General features: G+C 44.3%; 1 protein-coding gene across 1 annotated transcript; it reads right to left on the bottom strand.

Annotated features, from left to right (window-relative positions):
- Nucleotides 1-5,611: 5,611 nt before the first annotated feature.
- On the bottom strand, nt 5,612-15,308 carry PSMB8 (proteasome 20S subunit beta 8). Its single transcript, XM_042453142.1, has 6 exons — nt 15,146-15,308; nt 12,994-13,141; nt 10,733-10,844; nt 9,871-10,000; nt 6,039-6,243; nt 5,612-5,835 (listed from the first exon to the last, which is right to left on the bottom strand). The coding sequence occupies exons 1-6, from the start codon at nt 15,278-15,280 to the stop codon at nt 5,747-5,749; spliced, it is 819 nt and encodes a 272-aa protein (XP_042309076.1). The 5' UTR covers nt 15,281-15,308; the 3' UTR covers nt 5,612-5,746.
- Nucleotides 15,309-15,553: the final 245 nt, after the last annotated feature.

Genomic DNA, 15,553 nt, shown 5'->3' with positions numbered 1-15,553 from the left:
TAGGAAGGACTTCCTGACAGTAAGGGCTGTTCGACAGTGGAACAAACCCCCCTGGAGTGTAGTGGAGTCTCCTTCCTTGGAGGTCTTTAAGCAGAGGCTAGATGGCCATCTGCTGGGAATGCTTTGATTTGGATTTCCTTCATAGCAGGGGGTTGGACTGGATGGCCTTTGTGGTCTCTTCCAACTCTATGATTCTATGATTCTATGAACATATTCTTAAAAATCCAAAATAACGTTCTGTATTTAAAAGGCATTATAAAAGAGGCAGAAGCGAGAGTATCTGGTACTTACATTAACATTATGAAACCATTAATAGCTGGACTGTCAGAACAAGTTCCTAGTTCTAAGAGCCCTTCACACTATTGTAATAAACCAGTTTGGAACCGGTTTGTTTCTGTGACATTCACACTCGTCCTGACCACAATTGGTGCAGTTTGTAGGGGGTGATTGAAAAGCCCACTTGAACCAATGCATTTGGCACTGGATCCCTTAGCTCTTCTTTTTTAAAGAACTACAACGATATGAATCTCCAATAGTGTGAGAAAGCTGTCGGATCAATTCAGATTGCACTGCCACCATCCCTAAAATAGAGGTGCCTCCATTTTGATCCGGAATGGTGCCAAGTGGGAATGGCGAGCAGGTTTAAATGCCATGGAGAGATTTGCTAGCTTAAAACTTGTGGAGCACCAAATCAATTTTGAATTGGTGAGTAGATGTGAATCTCTAAGTGGCATTTAAACCTGGTAACGTAGGTTTAAATAAACCCCTAGTTTGTTCATTGAGCACAAATTAGAGCCAGTGTAACATATATTATCTAGAAAGGGTGGAAAAAGTGTGCCCCTCCAGGACATGCATATGGCCAAAGACTGGCCATTAAGGCCAGCCTGGAGGCAGAGTCCTGGCATGGTGTCCACACGACGCACACCCTGACTCTGCCCCCATGGCGACCTGATGCCACACCATACATGGCCCCCTTGGCGACCTGATGCCACACCTAGATAACGCAGCGCCAAACATGTGCTGTAAAGCTGTGGCGACAGTGGCTACGGCACCCTTTTTGCACAATGGAAAGGCTAGATCGGGGCCATGGCATGTGGTTGCCGCAGCCCTGATCTTGCAATAACAGAAGCAGCTGCAGGCTTCCCCTTCAGAAGTGGTCTGTACAACCCCTTAATTACTCTCATGAGTAGTTTGTACAATTCCCAAAACACCGCTCCATCTCACACTATCATCTGACCCCCTCCAGTTTCTGCTTAACATGCTAGTGTGCAGAGAGCGCTTGTACTTCTTTCTCATGGACACACAGGCACTAAGCCAGGGGGAGGGAACTGTGGAAGCCTAGAGGGCCACAATAGGCCCCCTGGAGACCTTCACCTATTTTCATCTCATGGAAAAAAGCTAAGTCCTGCCTCAGCAGGGAGGAGAAGGGGAGACCATGCATTCAGATGACCATCTGAGAGACACTGGCATCACTAGGGTTGGTGTCACTCGGTGCAGGTTAGGGGACAAAGTGCCTTACCCTCCTCCCCACCTGGAAGATGGCTGCAGCATGATCCCCAGAGGAATTCCAAGTCCAGCACAGGAGTTGCCATACTGGACTCAAAAGGCAGGCAGCACGAGGGGTACAACCCCACCAGGTGACACCCCACTCTGGGATGTCACCGTGCTGTCCGCACCCACCACACCCCCTAATAGTGCCACTGCCGGGAGATAGTGAGCATAAAGTACCCCACAGCAGCTGGCAGTGAACTAGAATGGAAACATCAGAGACAAAAATGAATGAGATTCAGATCAAATCTATAACGGGTGGACATCTTTCCCAAGCGTAGGTGACAACACCCCCCAGGTCCCACTGTGGGCCACACTTGCTCAAAAATGCAATTATTATTTTTTGTCAGGAGCTGCATATACATTTTGCCTGCCATAGATTTAGTGGCTAACATGTGATGGTATATGCAGTGGAATATTTAATTAAATGGGTTGTTTAGCACATTTCCTCATACTGGAATAAGAGACAGAAGAGAGGATGCCTGGCTTGAGAATATCTAAAGTAATTTTCCCTGGGAAAGAAACCAGAAGTGAAGGGGCAAAGGAAGAGATGAACAGGGTTGTTTTGCAGGTAATGAATGAGAAATTAGTCCATCAGTTATTTGAAATTGTTTGTGGTTTAGTCCCACAACGTGCAAACAGCCATTTGATAGCCAGTCCAGAAGGGGCCTTCAGCATAGCAGCCCCTATTTGTGGAAAGCACTCTTCATCCCCAGATATTTAGAAGGCACCAAATGGAAGCACCCACTTAAAAATTAAATACATGTAGAAATATACATTTCACCACCATTTTTCTGAGGAGTTAATTTCCATTGAAAACTCCTTCACAAATAATTTGAATGGAAAGCGAGAAAGAATGTATTAGGGAAGTGGGGATGGTTTGAGTAAGGGTTACAGATGTAGTGGATGTTGAGTAATGAGATGAGTAAAAACACAAGGATGGAAGGTGAACAGAAGGGATTAGAAAAGGAGTGTATGATTATGAGTTATTTGTTTGATGCATGATATAGGTTTGTTGATTATCGGTGTCTTTGAACTTTTATGTTTTCTTCTATGTTCTTTTATGTTTTTATGTCTGTTTTGGAAAGTTAATATAAGTTTGTTTTTAAAAAAAGAAAACTCCTTCACACTTAAAATATGTGAAGCCAGCATGGTGTAATGGTTTGCGAAGCGGGCTATGACTCTGAAGACCAAGGTTCAAATCCCTACTCCAACATAGAAACCTGCTTGGAAGGTAAAGGGAAAACACTCTGTAAACAAATCTTGCCAAGAAAATCCCATGATAGCGCCGTCTTAAGTCAGAATGACTTGAAGGCACACAACAAAAGTTGGCTACACATATATTGGGATGGGGAAGGTATTCCCTGTAAATTATATGAGGCACTTAAATCCAGTTTTTGAAGCCTGTGATGCCACTAGAGACACCTGAATATCCTCTAATATTTTTTGTGGGGGATTTTTTCCCCCCTTTTGCCTGAAAAGGCGCTCAAATTGTCTTCAAATGCAATTGTTTTCTTTGGCCATGCCTCTTTAGCACACCTCTCCACAAATACCAGGAAACTACCCAAAATTAAAAAAATGGCAACTGGAAATGTAATGACATCGCTTCCTGGACACATGGGGATGGGCCAAAAAGAGGCGGCAGGGGTCAAAATTGTTTCTGTCCACCCCAATCTAGATCTAGCCGTGGTACAAAATGTGGCACATTTTAGGCATCTTTTTAAATAATCTCTTCACCCAGGCCACCTGAAACTAACTGGGCTGACTAGTTTCAGCACTACCTTACGTGAATCCAAGGAAAACGGAAGTACTGGTGATAGGTCCCTCGGTTCCGGGTGGTGAGATTTGTCAGCCTGTCCTGAATGGGGTCACGCTCCCCTTGAAGGACTTGGTGCGCAGCTTGGGAGTACTCCTTGATTCGTTGCTCCAGCTGACATCTCAGGTGGATGCGACGGTCAGGAGTGCTTGCTATCAGCTTCGGCTGATACGCCAGCTGCGCCCCTACCTGGACCGACAGGACCTTGAAACTGTTGTGCATGCTTTGGTAACCTCTTGGTTGGATTTCTGCAATGCGCTCTACATGAGGCAACTCTTGTACCAAACCCGGAAGCTACAACTGGTGCAGAATATGGCAGCCAGATTGGTCGCTGGTCGTTCCAGGACGGACCACATAACACCTATTTTAAAAGATCTCCACTGGCTACCCGTTCGCTTCCGAGCCCAATACAAGGTGTTGGTTTTGACATATAAAGCCCTAAATGGCTTGGGCCCAGGGTACTTGGAGGACCGTCTCTCCCCATATAATCCGCCTCGCACACTCAGAACTTCTGGGACTAAACTGTTGGAGGTCCCTAAATTCCATCTGGCGAGGACCTCACAGAGGGCCTTTACTATTGCCGCTCCCTCATTGTAGAATAAGCTCCCTATAGAGCTCCGTTCCTCTGCATCATTAGTTTCTTTTAAGAAACAATTAAAAACGCATCTATTCCAGCTGGCTTTTTCACTCTAGTTACTAGTGTTTTTTCTCTGCTCCTTGTTCTTTGTTTTTTGACCCCAGACTAGTATAAACATTGTTCTTTTTGCCCCTGGTGAATGCGATCTGTAGAGATTCCCGTTTCATACCCCTTGTAATGATGTTTTTAAGTTTTTATATTGTGATGTTTTTAACTGTATTTTATATTCTTCATCTTGTAAGCTGCCTTGATCATGCATTTGGAAAGGCAGGGTAAAAATAAAAATTATTATTATTATTATTACCTTATGGGTCTTTGATGAAACATTTCCATCAATTATTGCTTTAATGACTTATATCTTTGTATTTTAAGCATTTTTATTGGTTTTTGTGCATACTGCTCTTTAAAATTGGATGATTTCCTGCATCCGAGAGATGTAGTGTAACTATACCCTAAATGGCTTGGGCCCAGGGTACTTGGAGGACCGCCTCTCTCCATATAATCCACCCCGCGCTCTCAGGTCAGGCGGGAAACAACTTTTGAGAGTCCCTGATACGAGATATGTGGTGTCTGCACAGAGGGCTTTTTCTGCTTCGGCCCCGCAGACCTGGAACTCTCTGCCTGACAAGCTCTGCTCAGCCCCCTCCCTGGAGTCTTTCAGGAAAAATCTAAAGACTCACCTCTTTCGTCAAGCTTTCCCCCATGTTCCCTAATTCCATTCTTCTCCCCTTGTGTTGCTGTATTGTATTGGATGTAATTGGTGCTTTGGTTTTTAACTGTTTTTAACTGTGATTGAATGATGGATATTTTTATTGCTGTACTATATTGTTTAATGTGGGGGGGTTTCTTTCTATTGGATTTTGTAGTTTCGGTATGTTTTTATTACTGTTGTAAACCACTGTGATCATGGGAATAGCGGTATACAAATAAAGATTCATTCATTCATTCATTCATACTCACATAGCACCTAGGTTGTGCTATGCTGTTTCATTGCAGAACTGTGACACTGTGCAACTCAATGCACATTGTACAATGCCATGAAACCGTGAAACATATGTGCAATGCATAATCGTGCTTGATGCACTGTACACAACATGCAATGATGAGCAAATGGCACCACATGCATAACTCCACTTTTGCAGCCTTTAACTGAGTTATGCATGCAGCAGCCAAAATATAAAATCAGATGCATAAGAAAATTTATACATGCATCACATACAAATAGGATACCAACCTACCAAAGGATACTGTGTCTCTATATAAGCCTATTTAAATTTTAAGATCTTTGGGGAAGACTTTCCCTCAATCCCACTGGCTTCACTGATATAGCTGGTCCTGGGTCCCAGGACAGGGTCTTCTCAATGGCTGCTCCAAAGCTATGCAACTCTCTGCCAAGGTTGGTCCTCTCTCTGCTTTCTTTTTTCTGGTAGGCAAAGACCTTATTTAAACAAGCCTTCAGCTTTTAACTGGTTGGGGTAGTGCAATGGGTGTACTTGTTCTTAAGGTGTTCAGATTGTAACTGTTTTAATTTAATTTAGAAAAGAGAGATATTAAATAGATAAATAAATAAATCACTGTAGGATACAGAAACTGTAACAACCATAAAAACGAAAAGTCAGAGATACTTTATTATTGCCCCGTTTGCTGCACTTTGCTTCTGTCCCTTTTCCTCTTGCCCTGAGTGTCCAAACATCTCTCCAATATTTGCAGTTCTTTGCAGTTCCTCATCGGCCACCAGTTCGCTTTCACTTCTTGGCCTCCGAATACTGGTAGAGCAGTTCACTGACATCAGTCCGTCCAACTCGGATCCAACCGTCTTCCTTCATGTGGTACACTGATCAGGCACAAAGAGAGACCACAACATGAGTAAAAATGTGCAAAAATAGAGTTCACTCTCACCAAACAAAAAAACAAAGCAGGGAGTTGGGACACTGGAATAGAAAGGTAAGTAAGAAACATAGCTTTGGGGGACTGCAATTCCCAGAATCCTCAGTAAGCCAGAACCTGTCCCAAGTACATCTGTTCAGGAGTACTTACTGTTCACCACTCCACCCGAATAGGCATCCCGATGGGTGGCGTAAGAGATTGCTCTCCGGCCAAGGTCATAGGCTTCCTCCACAGTTAGATCAGGGCGGTGCCCACTGTCCAGCACCCCGTATGCGTATGAGTTTCCGCTTCCCGTGGAAAAGAGGGGTCCACTCAAGCGTACCCCGTTATCATCTATGTAATAAAGGCCAGGACCCTAAAAGAAGAGAGACAGATAATGAGAGTGGAGGAAGAGGCCCTGAAATCGTGTCTCTTGGAAGTCCACTCCTGTTCCTACTCACTAGACCTTGTTGCACTTCTGGCCACACCTTAACTCCTAGCATACACCCCTACTGCAAACGTCTCTCAAGTTTCCACCCTACAAGAGGGCCCCCCTCTCTCTGTCCCTCCTTGTTGCCATCTTGTCAAGGCAAGAACTTGAGGCGGGGGACAACTGAAACAGAAGGTCCCCCCATTGGTTGGAGGTTCTGGCCATTCGCAATCCCCTGGACTCTTCGCTTCTCCTTCCTCCATTTTCTCAGCCACCCCCTGCAAACAGCAAAGGGTTAGCTTTCCAAAGCAGGGGGCAGACATTACTAACACTTTACTATGCAGGCTATTGCTGTTGGAAGTGCATATTCAAGGCGTGCCCCACTGACGTTAATGGCGGTCGCCCCTCGTAGATTTTCAAGTCCGCGGATCACAAGTCCACAGACTTGGAGGGGCAACTGTATATACATTCCAAACAGCAAACCTTGATTTTGCCATTTTATATAGAGGACACCATTTTACTATGCCCTTGCATTTAGTGAGACTTGAACATCCATGGATTTTGCTATCCAGAGGGGGTCCTAGAACTAAACCCCAGCAGATACCAAGGTCCATCTGTATTTTACATCCCAGGTATCTTTGGTTCCCCTTTGCCAACTACCAAGTGGGGTAGTGCCAGGATGGGCTAAGAGTGGCCCTCAAGGCTGTTTTGTGGCCTTTGACCTTTTCAGATTTCCCTTTTTCTGATAAAAACTTTAAAAAAAGCAAATGTCCTCCCTTTGAACATGATGCAGTTACAGGTTCCCAATATCAGGATTTTTCAAAACCAAAAATTGACTTTGGTTTGCTTTTGGTTGTCCCCCCCCCCCATATTTTTCAAAGTCCATGCAACTCCCAAAGGCTCCCAGAGGCAGCAAGAGGCCCCCTAGACCTGCTTCAGTTACCAAGTGCTACCCTTCTGGCTGCTATTGCTGCTGTTGTATATCTTTATTATGAAAGCCAACATGGTGCCGTGGTTTGAATGTTGGATTATGACTCAGGAGAGCAGGGTTCGAATTCTAGTTCGGCCATGAAAGAACACTTGGGGAAGTCACACACTCTCAGCCTCACAGGATGGTATTGGCAAGCCCCATCTGAAGAGACTTCCTGAGAAATCCCTGGGTTTGGTTTGCCTTAGGGTTGCCATAAGTTAGAAATGGCTTGCAGGCACACAACAACAAACAACATTTTTAAATACCCCACTCTTCGCACAAACTGGGACTCAAGTCAGCTTAAAATGAAAATGAGTTAAATATAGCTAAAATATGTAAAAGATCAGCACTGAAATAAAATTAAACTATTCACAATAGTAGAACGGTTTAAAACATAACACCCAAAAAGGATTTCAAGCAGTTCAGAAACAGCACAACCCTTAAAAATAACTCGTTCTAAAAGTCTGTTGGATTTATTTATGTTATATTTATACTTCGCTCTTCAGCCAGAAAGGCTCTCCGATAGTTAATTAGACATTTCCCTGCCTCCAGGCTTGCAATCTAAAAAGACGTGACAAAAAAGGAGAAGAGAATTTTTCTTTCACTTTTGTATGTTTTCGATCTTAATTTTATACTGTTTTAACGAAATTATTTTAATTGTTTTTATAAAAATTGTTTTTAAAATGTTTCTATCTTGTGAGCCACCTTGGGTACCTTTTGGGGAGAAAGGTAAAAATAAAATAAAATATAAGTGGGGAATCAAACCCTGATCTCCAGACCTCTACGTTCAAACCACTACACCACACTGGTTATGTGTTACTTAAAATGTTTCTATCTTGGCCTCTATCTAAAGTTTTCAAAGCAAGCTGAAGAATACAAAGAGTCTTTGCTTTCAGATGGAAGAACAGCAATGAGGGGAAATTCCCCAAGGGAAGCCTGGAGGCTAAGGACAGCCTGCAAGGAGACCCTCCCTCTTATTCCACCCAACCATCCCTGTGAAGACAGTGGGAATGAGTGAAGGGCCTCTCTGTCAGAGCCCAGGTAGACTCATATGGGAGATAACAGTCTGTCAGATACCCTGGACCTAAGATGTATAGGGCTATACAATTCGTCAACAGCACTTTAAATTGTGCTTGGAAACAGATTGGTAGCCAGTAGAGCTACTGGAGCAGGGTAATTGTAGTACACCATCCACAGAGGCAGTGGAACTGTGACCCATAAACTTGAGAGCACAAATAACTAGAGATGGCAATAACAATAACAATAACAATTAATTATTTTTATCCCACCTCTCCAGAAGGATCAAGGCAACTTACATAGATAAAATATAACATAATAACAATAATATAAAAAAGTAACATAAGAATAATCCCCTCTGTCCTCTCATCCTAAACAAATCCACATAATTAAATATAACAGAACTAATAAATACAATAACTTCATTGAAATTCAGAAAATCATTAAAACAGAACAGGTCAAGGCTTCATGGGCAGCATCAGGACAATATACATCATTAGGATCAAAAGAGTTAATCGGGGAAAGTCCGTCAGAAGAGATTTTTAAAGCTGTCAAGGTCGGTAATATGTCAGGCCATTCCATAAATTAGGGGCGACCGATGAAAAGGTCCTCTGGGTAACTGCAACCAACCTGGTCTTTTGAGGCAGTAATCGTTTTTTCCCAGAGGACCTAAGCATGTGGGGCAGATTATATGGAGGAAGGCATTCCCGCAAATATGCTGGACCCAAGCCATGTAGGGCTTTAAAGGTTATTACCAATACCTTGTACTGTGCCTGGAAACTAATAGGCAGCCAGTGAAGAGACTTTAATATAGGTGTTATATAGTCACCTCTAAATTGTCTGGTGACCAGCCTGCTGCCATATTTTGAATTAATTGAAGTTTCCAAACTAGGCACAAGGTTAACCCCAAGTAAATAACATTGCAGAAGTCTAATTGTGAGGTTACCAGCGCATGTACCACCTTTTCCAGGTCCCCTGGCTCCAGGAAGGGTCACAGCTGGCATATCAGCCAAAGTGTTTCAGGGTTCAATTCAATGCCATCTGAATTGTTGTTGTTGTTGTTGTTGTGTCTTCAAGTAGTTTCCAACGTATGGCAACCCTAAAGTGAAGCTATCATTTTTTCTTGGCAAGATTTGTCCATAGGAAGTTTGCAATTGCTTTTCCTTGAGGCTGAAGAGCATGTGATTTGCCCAGGGTCACTCAGTGGGTTTCATGACCAAGCTGAGAATTGAACCCTGGTCTCCAGAGCTGAATTCCAACACTCTAACCACTATGCCATACTGACACTCTCAGTCTTCTTCTGTCCCTCTATCCCAATTTTCATGATAAGTGAAGTTTGAGGGGAATGGATTTTCCCAGCAAAAATACACTTGCATCTGAGGCTGAGATTGCTACTGCAATGAAAACTAGTTTAAGGTGGCTTGACATGTCGTGGACAATTAAGCCATGTTGGCTTTACAAAAGACCGGCTCCTGGTACAGAAGAACACTGCTAGAACATATTTGTTGCCCTGGAACCAAAATGCTTCCCCCAGCCTCTTTCCTACAGTCAACTCCACCGCCATCCAACCCCATCTGAGCCAGTACCTTCTTGTCCCATCCGCACACCATGCTGCCCACGGAGAGGCCCATCCCACGGTATTCGATCAACATGTTGGCCAACAGTTTGGAGGCTGCCGAAACGCTGATCCGTTCCTTGTTGCGCAGGTAATAGAGCCTGTGTCCAAGGAAAGAGAGAAGCCAGGAGCAGGTGGAGAGAGATGAAGAACTGAAGTGTAAGAGAGTCTGTGTTGATGTTCACCAAGCCATCTCTCCACCACTTAAGTTGCAGGCAACATTCGGCCCTGTGAGACACCTGATGCCACAACCTATTTTTGTGGTCCCCAGCCAACTTTAAGGACACTTTTCCCCTGCCCCAAATGGTGTCCAAATTCCTGGATCAGGGATATGTAGAGCAAATTTACAGTAGACCATGTCTCCTCTCCTATACACTCTTTTTAGCTGCCGCAACTCTCCTATTAACAACACAGCTATCGTATTCTCCAACATTTCACAGATTAAAACCAGGATACATGTGGGCATGTAACACCAGAGCATGGTCAAGATGGGAAAAGTTATGAACAAGGAAGAAGATACAAGCTAGGAGGAGCTGCGTTAGTTTGCTTTGCCTGAGCCTCCTTATCTCCCCTCTTCTCCTACTGGGTAAATGGAGTACAAATAATGAACAAACAAGTGTACTCATTCTAGTTTCCATAACTCCTTTACAGTTTGGATTAAAACTTGGAGTGGATACATTTGCCACGCCCACTGTCATGGAAGCAACCAGCCTTCACTAATTCATGAGGGATGAATGGAAGGGATTGAAGAACTTTCTATTCCTTTATCCCCAGCTAGACCAGAGCAGGGCCAAAGATCTGCCTTCCCCCAGAAATGAGTTCAGGATACCTACCTGCAATGTTTGGCCAGGAGACGTTCCCAGTATTGGCAGTCAGCAGCACTTCCGGACATGGTCCCCAACAAGTATGGATTGATCTCGATCACTTTGTTGAAAAGTAGAGTAGCTTCAAGGGAGAAGGAAATGTGGAGAGATCTTAGTAGAAGTTGCAGTTTTGTTGCAACATTGCTGTCTGAAATTCATAAAGTTGCCATAAGTACACAGGCAACCTGAAGGCACATTTGCTTTTTGTTTTTTGTCGTGTGCCTTCAAATCACTTCAGACTTATAGTGACCTGAAAGCAAACCTATCACAAAATTTTCTTGGCAAGATTTCTTCAGAGGTTTGCCCTTGCCTTCCTCTGAGGCTAAGATAGTCTGACTTGCCCATGGTCACAGTCAGTTTCCATGGCTGAGCCAGGATTTGAACCCTGGTCTTCCAGAGTCCTAGTCAGACACTCCAATCACTGCACCACCCTGGCTGATAGTGCACATACATTATATTATTACTGCTGGGAATGGCTTACAACCAAACCTCATGTTGATCCATCCCTAGTCCCTACCTAAAAAATATTGTAACAAGGGGAAGAGTCCAGTTTCAACCAGACAGAAACTATCTTGCAGCAAATACCCACTTTTGGGCACTCATCTTCCACTAAACAGGTTTAGTAGCATTTGGAAGCATTAGCAAATCCTGCCAAAGCTCTTTGACCAGTAGCAATTGCATCTCTTTAAGTCAGTGGTTCCTATACTTTGGTCCTCCATATGTTCTGGACTTCAGCTCCCAGAATTCCTGACTGTTGGCCAAGCTGGGTGGGGCTTCTGGAAGCTGAAGTCCAAAACACTTGGAAAACCAAAGTTTGGGAACCACTGCAGAAGGTTTATGGGTGCACAAGAGCCCCTGGGGGCTGAATGTAGCCCACCTCTGATACATGTGGGAGATGCCTTTTCAGGCCACCCTTTTTGACCCAAAATGGCTGTCTTCCTCTCTGAACTAAGTCTGTTACCTTTATACTAGACTTTGGCTGAGGTCCTATTTCAAAGGCCATCAAGCATAATTTTATAATGATGGAGCTATATCACAGATATGATACGTGGCTATGCTAGTGAACTATGATGATACACAGCAGGGCCATGTGCAAGATGTTCTGTTGCACAATAGTGGCTTCCATTGAACAACGGGACTTGTGCATCAGTGTGCATTATGCAATGGCCACACTTGCCTTCCCTGCTCACTTAGTGGTCTCAATGAGGTTGCCATGTCTCTGCTTCCCTCCTGAGAATGCAAATGTTGTGCAATGGCACAACACAACTTTTCCATGTTTATGAATTGTTTCACAGTGGCCTAGCTTTCCAGTGGGAAGTCAACTCTTATTTGTTGTTGTTGTGTGCCTTTAAATCATCTCTAAACTTATGGCAACCCGAAGGCACACCTATTATGTGGTTTTCTTGGCAAGATTTCCATTGCCTTCCCCTGAGGCTGAGAGCACGTGACTTCCCCAAGGTCACCCAGTGGGTTTCATGGCTGTGTGAGGAATTGAACTCTGGTCTCCAGTCATAGTCCAACACTCAAACCTCTATGCCATGCTGGCCCTTATTTACCAATAAACGAATAACCCTTTCACCTTTCTAAACGGATCTTTTAATCACAAATCCCAGAATCCACTAGCCAGTGTGGGTATTGTAGTCCAAACAAATGGAACTTTTCCATTATATTGATCACACTGGGGATAATTTCAGCATTAAAGAGAGATTAAAGCACATTTAAAGCATCCTGCAAATAAAGCAAAAATGGCAAGTTATTGCACAAATGATTATCACACACAATTGTGCAAATGAAGTGATATCAGAAATGCATTCTCACTGAAATTCCGAAAGTAAAAATATGTGCTTTAATGCTTTTTTGCGACCACTTTAATAGCAGGTTTTGTGTGACATCATGTGAAATCATTTTGCGTAATTACGTATTTTTTTTCCAGGATATTCACAGGATAAGCTTCCGATCTCCTTTGGGTGATAAACTCCTGTGTTCTGCTCTTTTTCCTTCCACTTCTTCTCTTCTCCTGCCTCCTTTCCCCTTAATGGTCCCCCAACCAACTTTGCTTTCTGTCTCCTCAGGTTCAGCCTAGATCTTTCCACGTCCTTTGTTTCCATCCCATTTTTTCCTGACAGGAGTAGACATTGCAACTGAGTGACCAAGAAGGCAACCTCACACCCCAAAGTCATAAACCCCATACCCCTCATCCTCCAAAACCTCAATCCGAGGCAATCACTCACAAACGTATTTGCCAGCTGATGCCCGGGAGTCGGTGGCTACAATGACGCCATGCTGGAAGGTAAAGGCCAGGGTGGTCGTGCCGTGGGCCATCTCGATCCGGTGCCCATCGCCACTGCCTTCGCAGTGGGTCTGCAGGAACTCAGAAGGCTGCGACAAAAGAACAACTGATGCTTAGCACACCACAATGAACTGCCATGGTTAAGTGTCTGGAAGTTTCTGCCACAACCGACAAGCTTTGCTAGTGGGCAATGTGACTGTCAAACTCTGCATCTGAATCCATCAGTTCCTGTCCCAGTGCTGGAAGTAGCAGGAAACTGCTGCCCCTCCAAGATGTAGCTTGACTTGAAGCTCCCAGGTGAGGAATGCTGGGAGCTGCAGTCTAACAATTTGGGGAAGAGGGGCATGATTCCTGCCCTTGTTCTAGGGTTCTGACCCATGGATATAAAGAAGTGGATTGCAAACCATGATCACCCACACCATCGGTCTTAGAAGTGCAACAGGATTCCTCATTGTGTTCAAAGAGATTAAAGTGGCATCATTGCATTAAAAAGAGATTAAAAAGATGTAAATGGCCTTTCCAACAAACTGTCCTTCCCAAGGGGCTCTGACAAGTTAAATCTAATTTAATTTAAATTTAATTTAGTAATTTAATTGTAATTGTAATTATGCTTAAGTTTTTAATAAGTGGGTAAGAGGATGATGTGATTTTTACTTATGCTTGTTTTTTAACTGTTATTGTTTCATTTTATGGGTTGTATCCCGCTTCATCCTTTGGGGAGGGATGGGCTTTAAATAAAATTATTATTGTTGTTGTTGTTTCAAGGGTCCTATCAGCATTCCCTCTCTTCCTTCATTACTGGGGCTGCCAATTGAACCCACCACAACAACATTTACATGTTGTTGATGTTGTTGTGTGCCTTCAAGTCATTTCTGGTTCATAGTGACCCTAAAGGTGAATCCATCCTGGGGTTTTCTTGTGGCAAGCTCCTGCAGAGGGGGCTTGCCATTGCCATCCTCTGAGGCTGAGAGAGTGTGACTTGCCCAAGGTCACAGAGTGGATTTCCATGTTTGAGCTGGGATTCAAACATTTATTGTTTTTGGGGCTATGCGGCCATGTTCTAGCAGAGTTTCTTCCTGACATTTTGCCAGCATCTGTGGTTGACATCTATTTTTTGTATTTCATTTATATGCCACCTTTCTCTCAATATGGGGGGGACAACCTTCCCCGCCCCTCAAAAAAAAGTCTCTAAGGTTTTAGCCTGTTCTGAAGCTGGACTTTCTGATCTCTAGGTTCTCCTCCACAAATCCTCCAGATGCTGGAAGCCAGTCCTGGAAAGGGCACTCTGTGCATGCTCAAGGGCATCCTCCTCCTCCACAGGGCCAGGGTATCCTAACACACCTAACGCCCATATAGTAAGGTCTCGATTATCTCTCAGCCCTCCTTGTATTTCACTCTGGACAATCATGGATTTTCCTTTGCTCTCTTTGGACATTATTTTATTCTAATAAATATTATTATTATTATTATTATTATTATTATTATTATTAATAATAATAATAATAATAATAATAATAATAATAATAATAATAATAATAATAATAATAATAATAATAATAAATTATCGATATGCCGCCTCTCCTGCAGGATCGAGGCAGCTTACAATATCAAAGAAAACACAATATAAAATACAACATACTTTAAAATACATCCTATTGCTTTATAACATCATAAACCATGAAAACGATGGAAAGAGCCAACCGCCAAGGCAGCCGGAGGCCAAGGGCTGGGCAATTTGGCTGCTCTCTCTGGCAGTCTGTGTCCAGCAGGGAAGACACAGCTCAAACAGTCTATTTAGTAAGCCGCCTCTCCCTCCGGGTGGGAGCCAAGGCAACGACGGAGCGGGGCTGCATTTCTGCAAGGAGAGCTCCGGCATCTCAATCTGCCTCTCTGGGGAACGAGCCCAGCTCCTTCCACTCGCTGCATCCCAAACGCTTGGAAGGAGGCACTCTGCACGTGCTCAGAGGCGATCTTGCCAGGAAGGCCTTCCTCACCCCCAGATCCCCTCCAAAAGAGGAAAGGCTGAAGTCGAGTTAAGGGGGTGATGGGGGTCACCCCACACTTCCCTCTCCCTTGCCCCCCTTGCCCCTTACTTTCTGCCCCAGAGGGAGGGCGATGCGGGGTTCCTTCACCCCGAAGGCGTAGTGCCCCAAAGGGGAGCCTCCCAGACCCAGGGGGACCCAGTCCCAGGATCTGGCAGAGGCACCGCACACGTCCAAGAGGGCCATCTTCCTCCTTCTAGGTCGGTCTCTTCCTTCTTGCAAACAGGGAAAGTAACCGCTGGTAGGCGCCCATGGGGAGGGGAAGGGAGAGGGGATGCTGGGGGGAGGGGAGTCTCCTCACCCCAAAGTGGCTTTTTCATGCCCCCCCCCAAGGAGAGGGGGAGGGAAGCACATGCATCATGATGGGAAAGCAATCAATCTCGACATTATTCTCATCCTTTCACTTTCACCAGGGAATTATGTGGGAGCCCGAAGACAAGGGGGGCAGCTGTCCTAACT

The sequence above is a fragment of the Sceloporus undulatus genome, chromosome 2 (genome assembly GCF_019175285.1).
Source record: "Sceloporus undulatus isolate JIND9_A2432 ecotype Alabama chromosome 2, SceUnd_v1.1, whole genome shotgun sequence".
NCBI lineage: Eukaryota > Metazoa > Chordata > Lepidosauria > Squamata > Phrynosomatidae > Sceloporus > Sceloporus undulatus.
The sequence above is the reverse complement of the archived record's forward strand: the minus strand, read 5'-3'. Positions and strand labels throughout refer to the sequence as shown.

Coding starts and splice junctions, on each gene's coding strand:
- PSMB8 (XM_042453142.1), bottom strand. CDS start 15,280: ATGGCCCTCTTGGACGTGTGCGGTGCCTCTGCCAGATCCTGGGACTGG. Junction 13,142..15,145: donor CCCTCCCTCTGGGGCAGAAA/GTAAGGGGCAAG, acceptor CTTTTGTCGCAG/CCTTCTGAGTTCCTGCAGAC. Junction 10,001..10,732: donor CTCCTGGCCAAACATTGCAG/GTAGGTATCCTG, acceptor CCTTGGACACAG/GCTCTATTACCTGCGCAACA.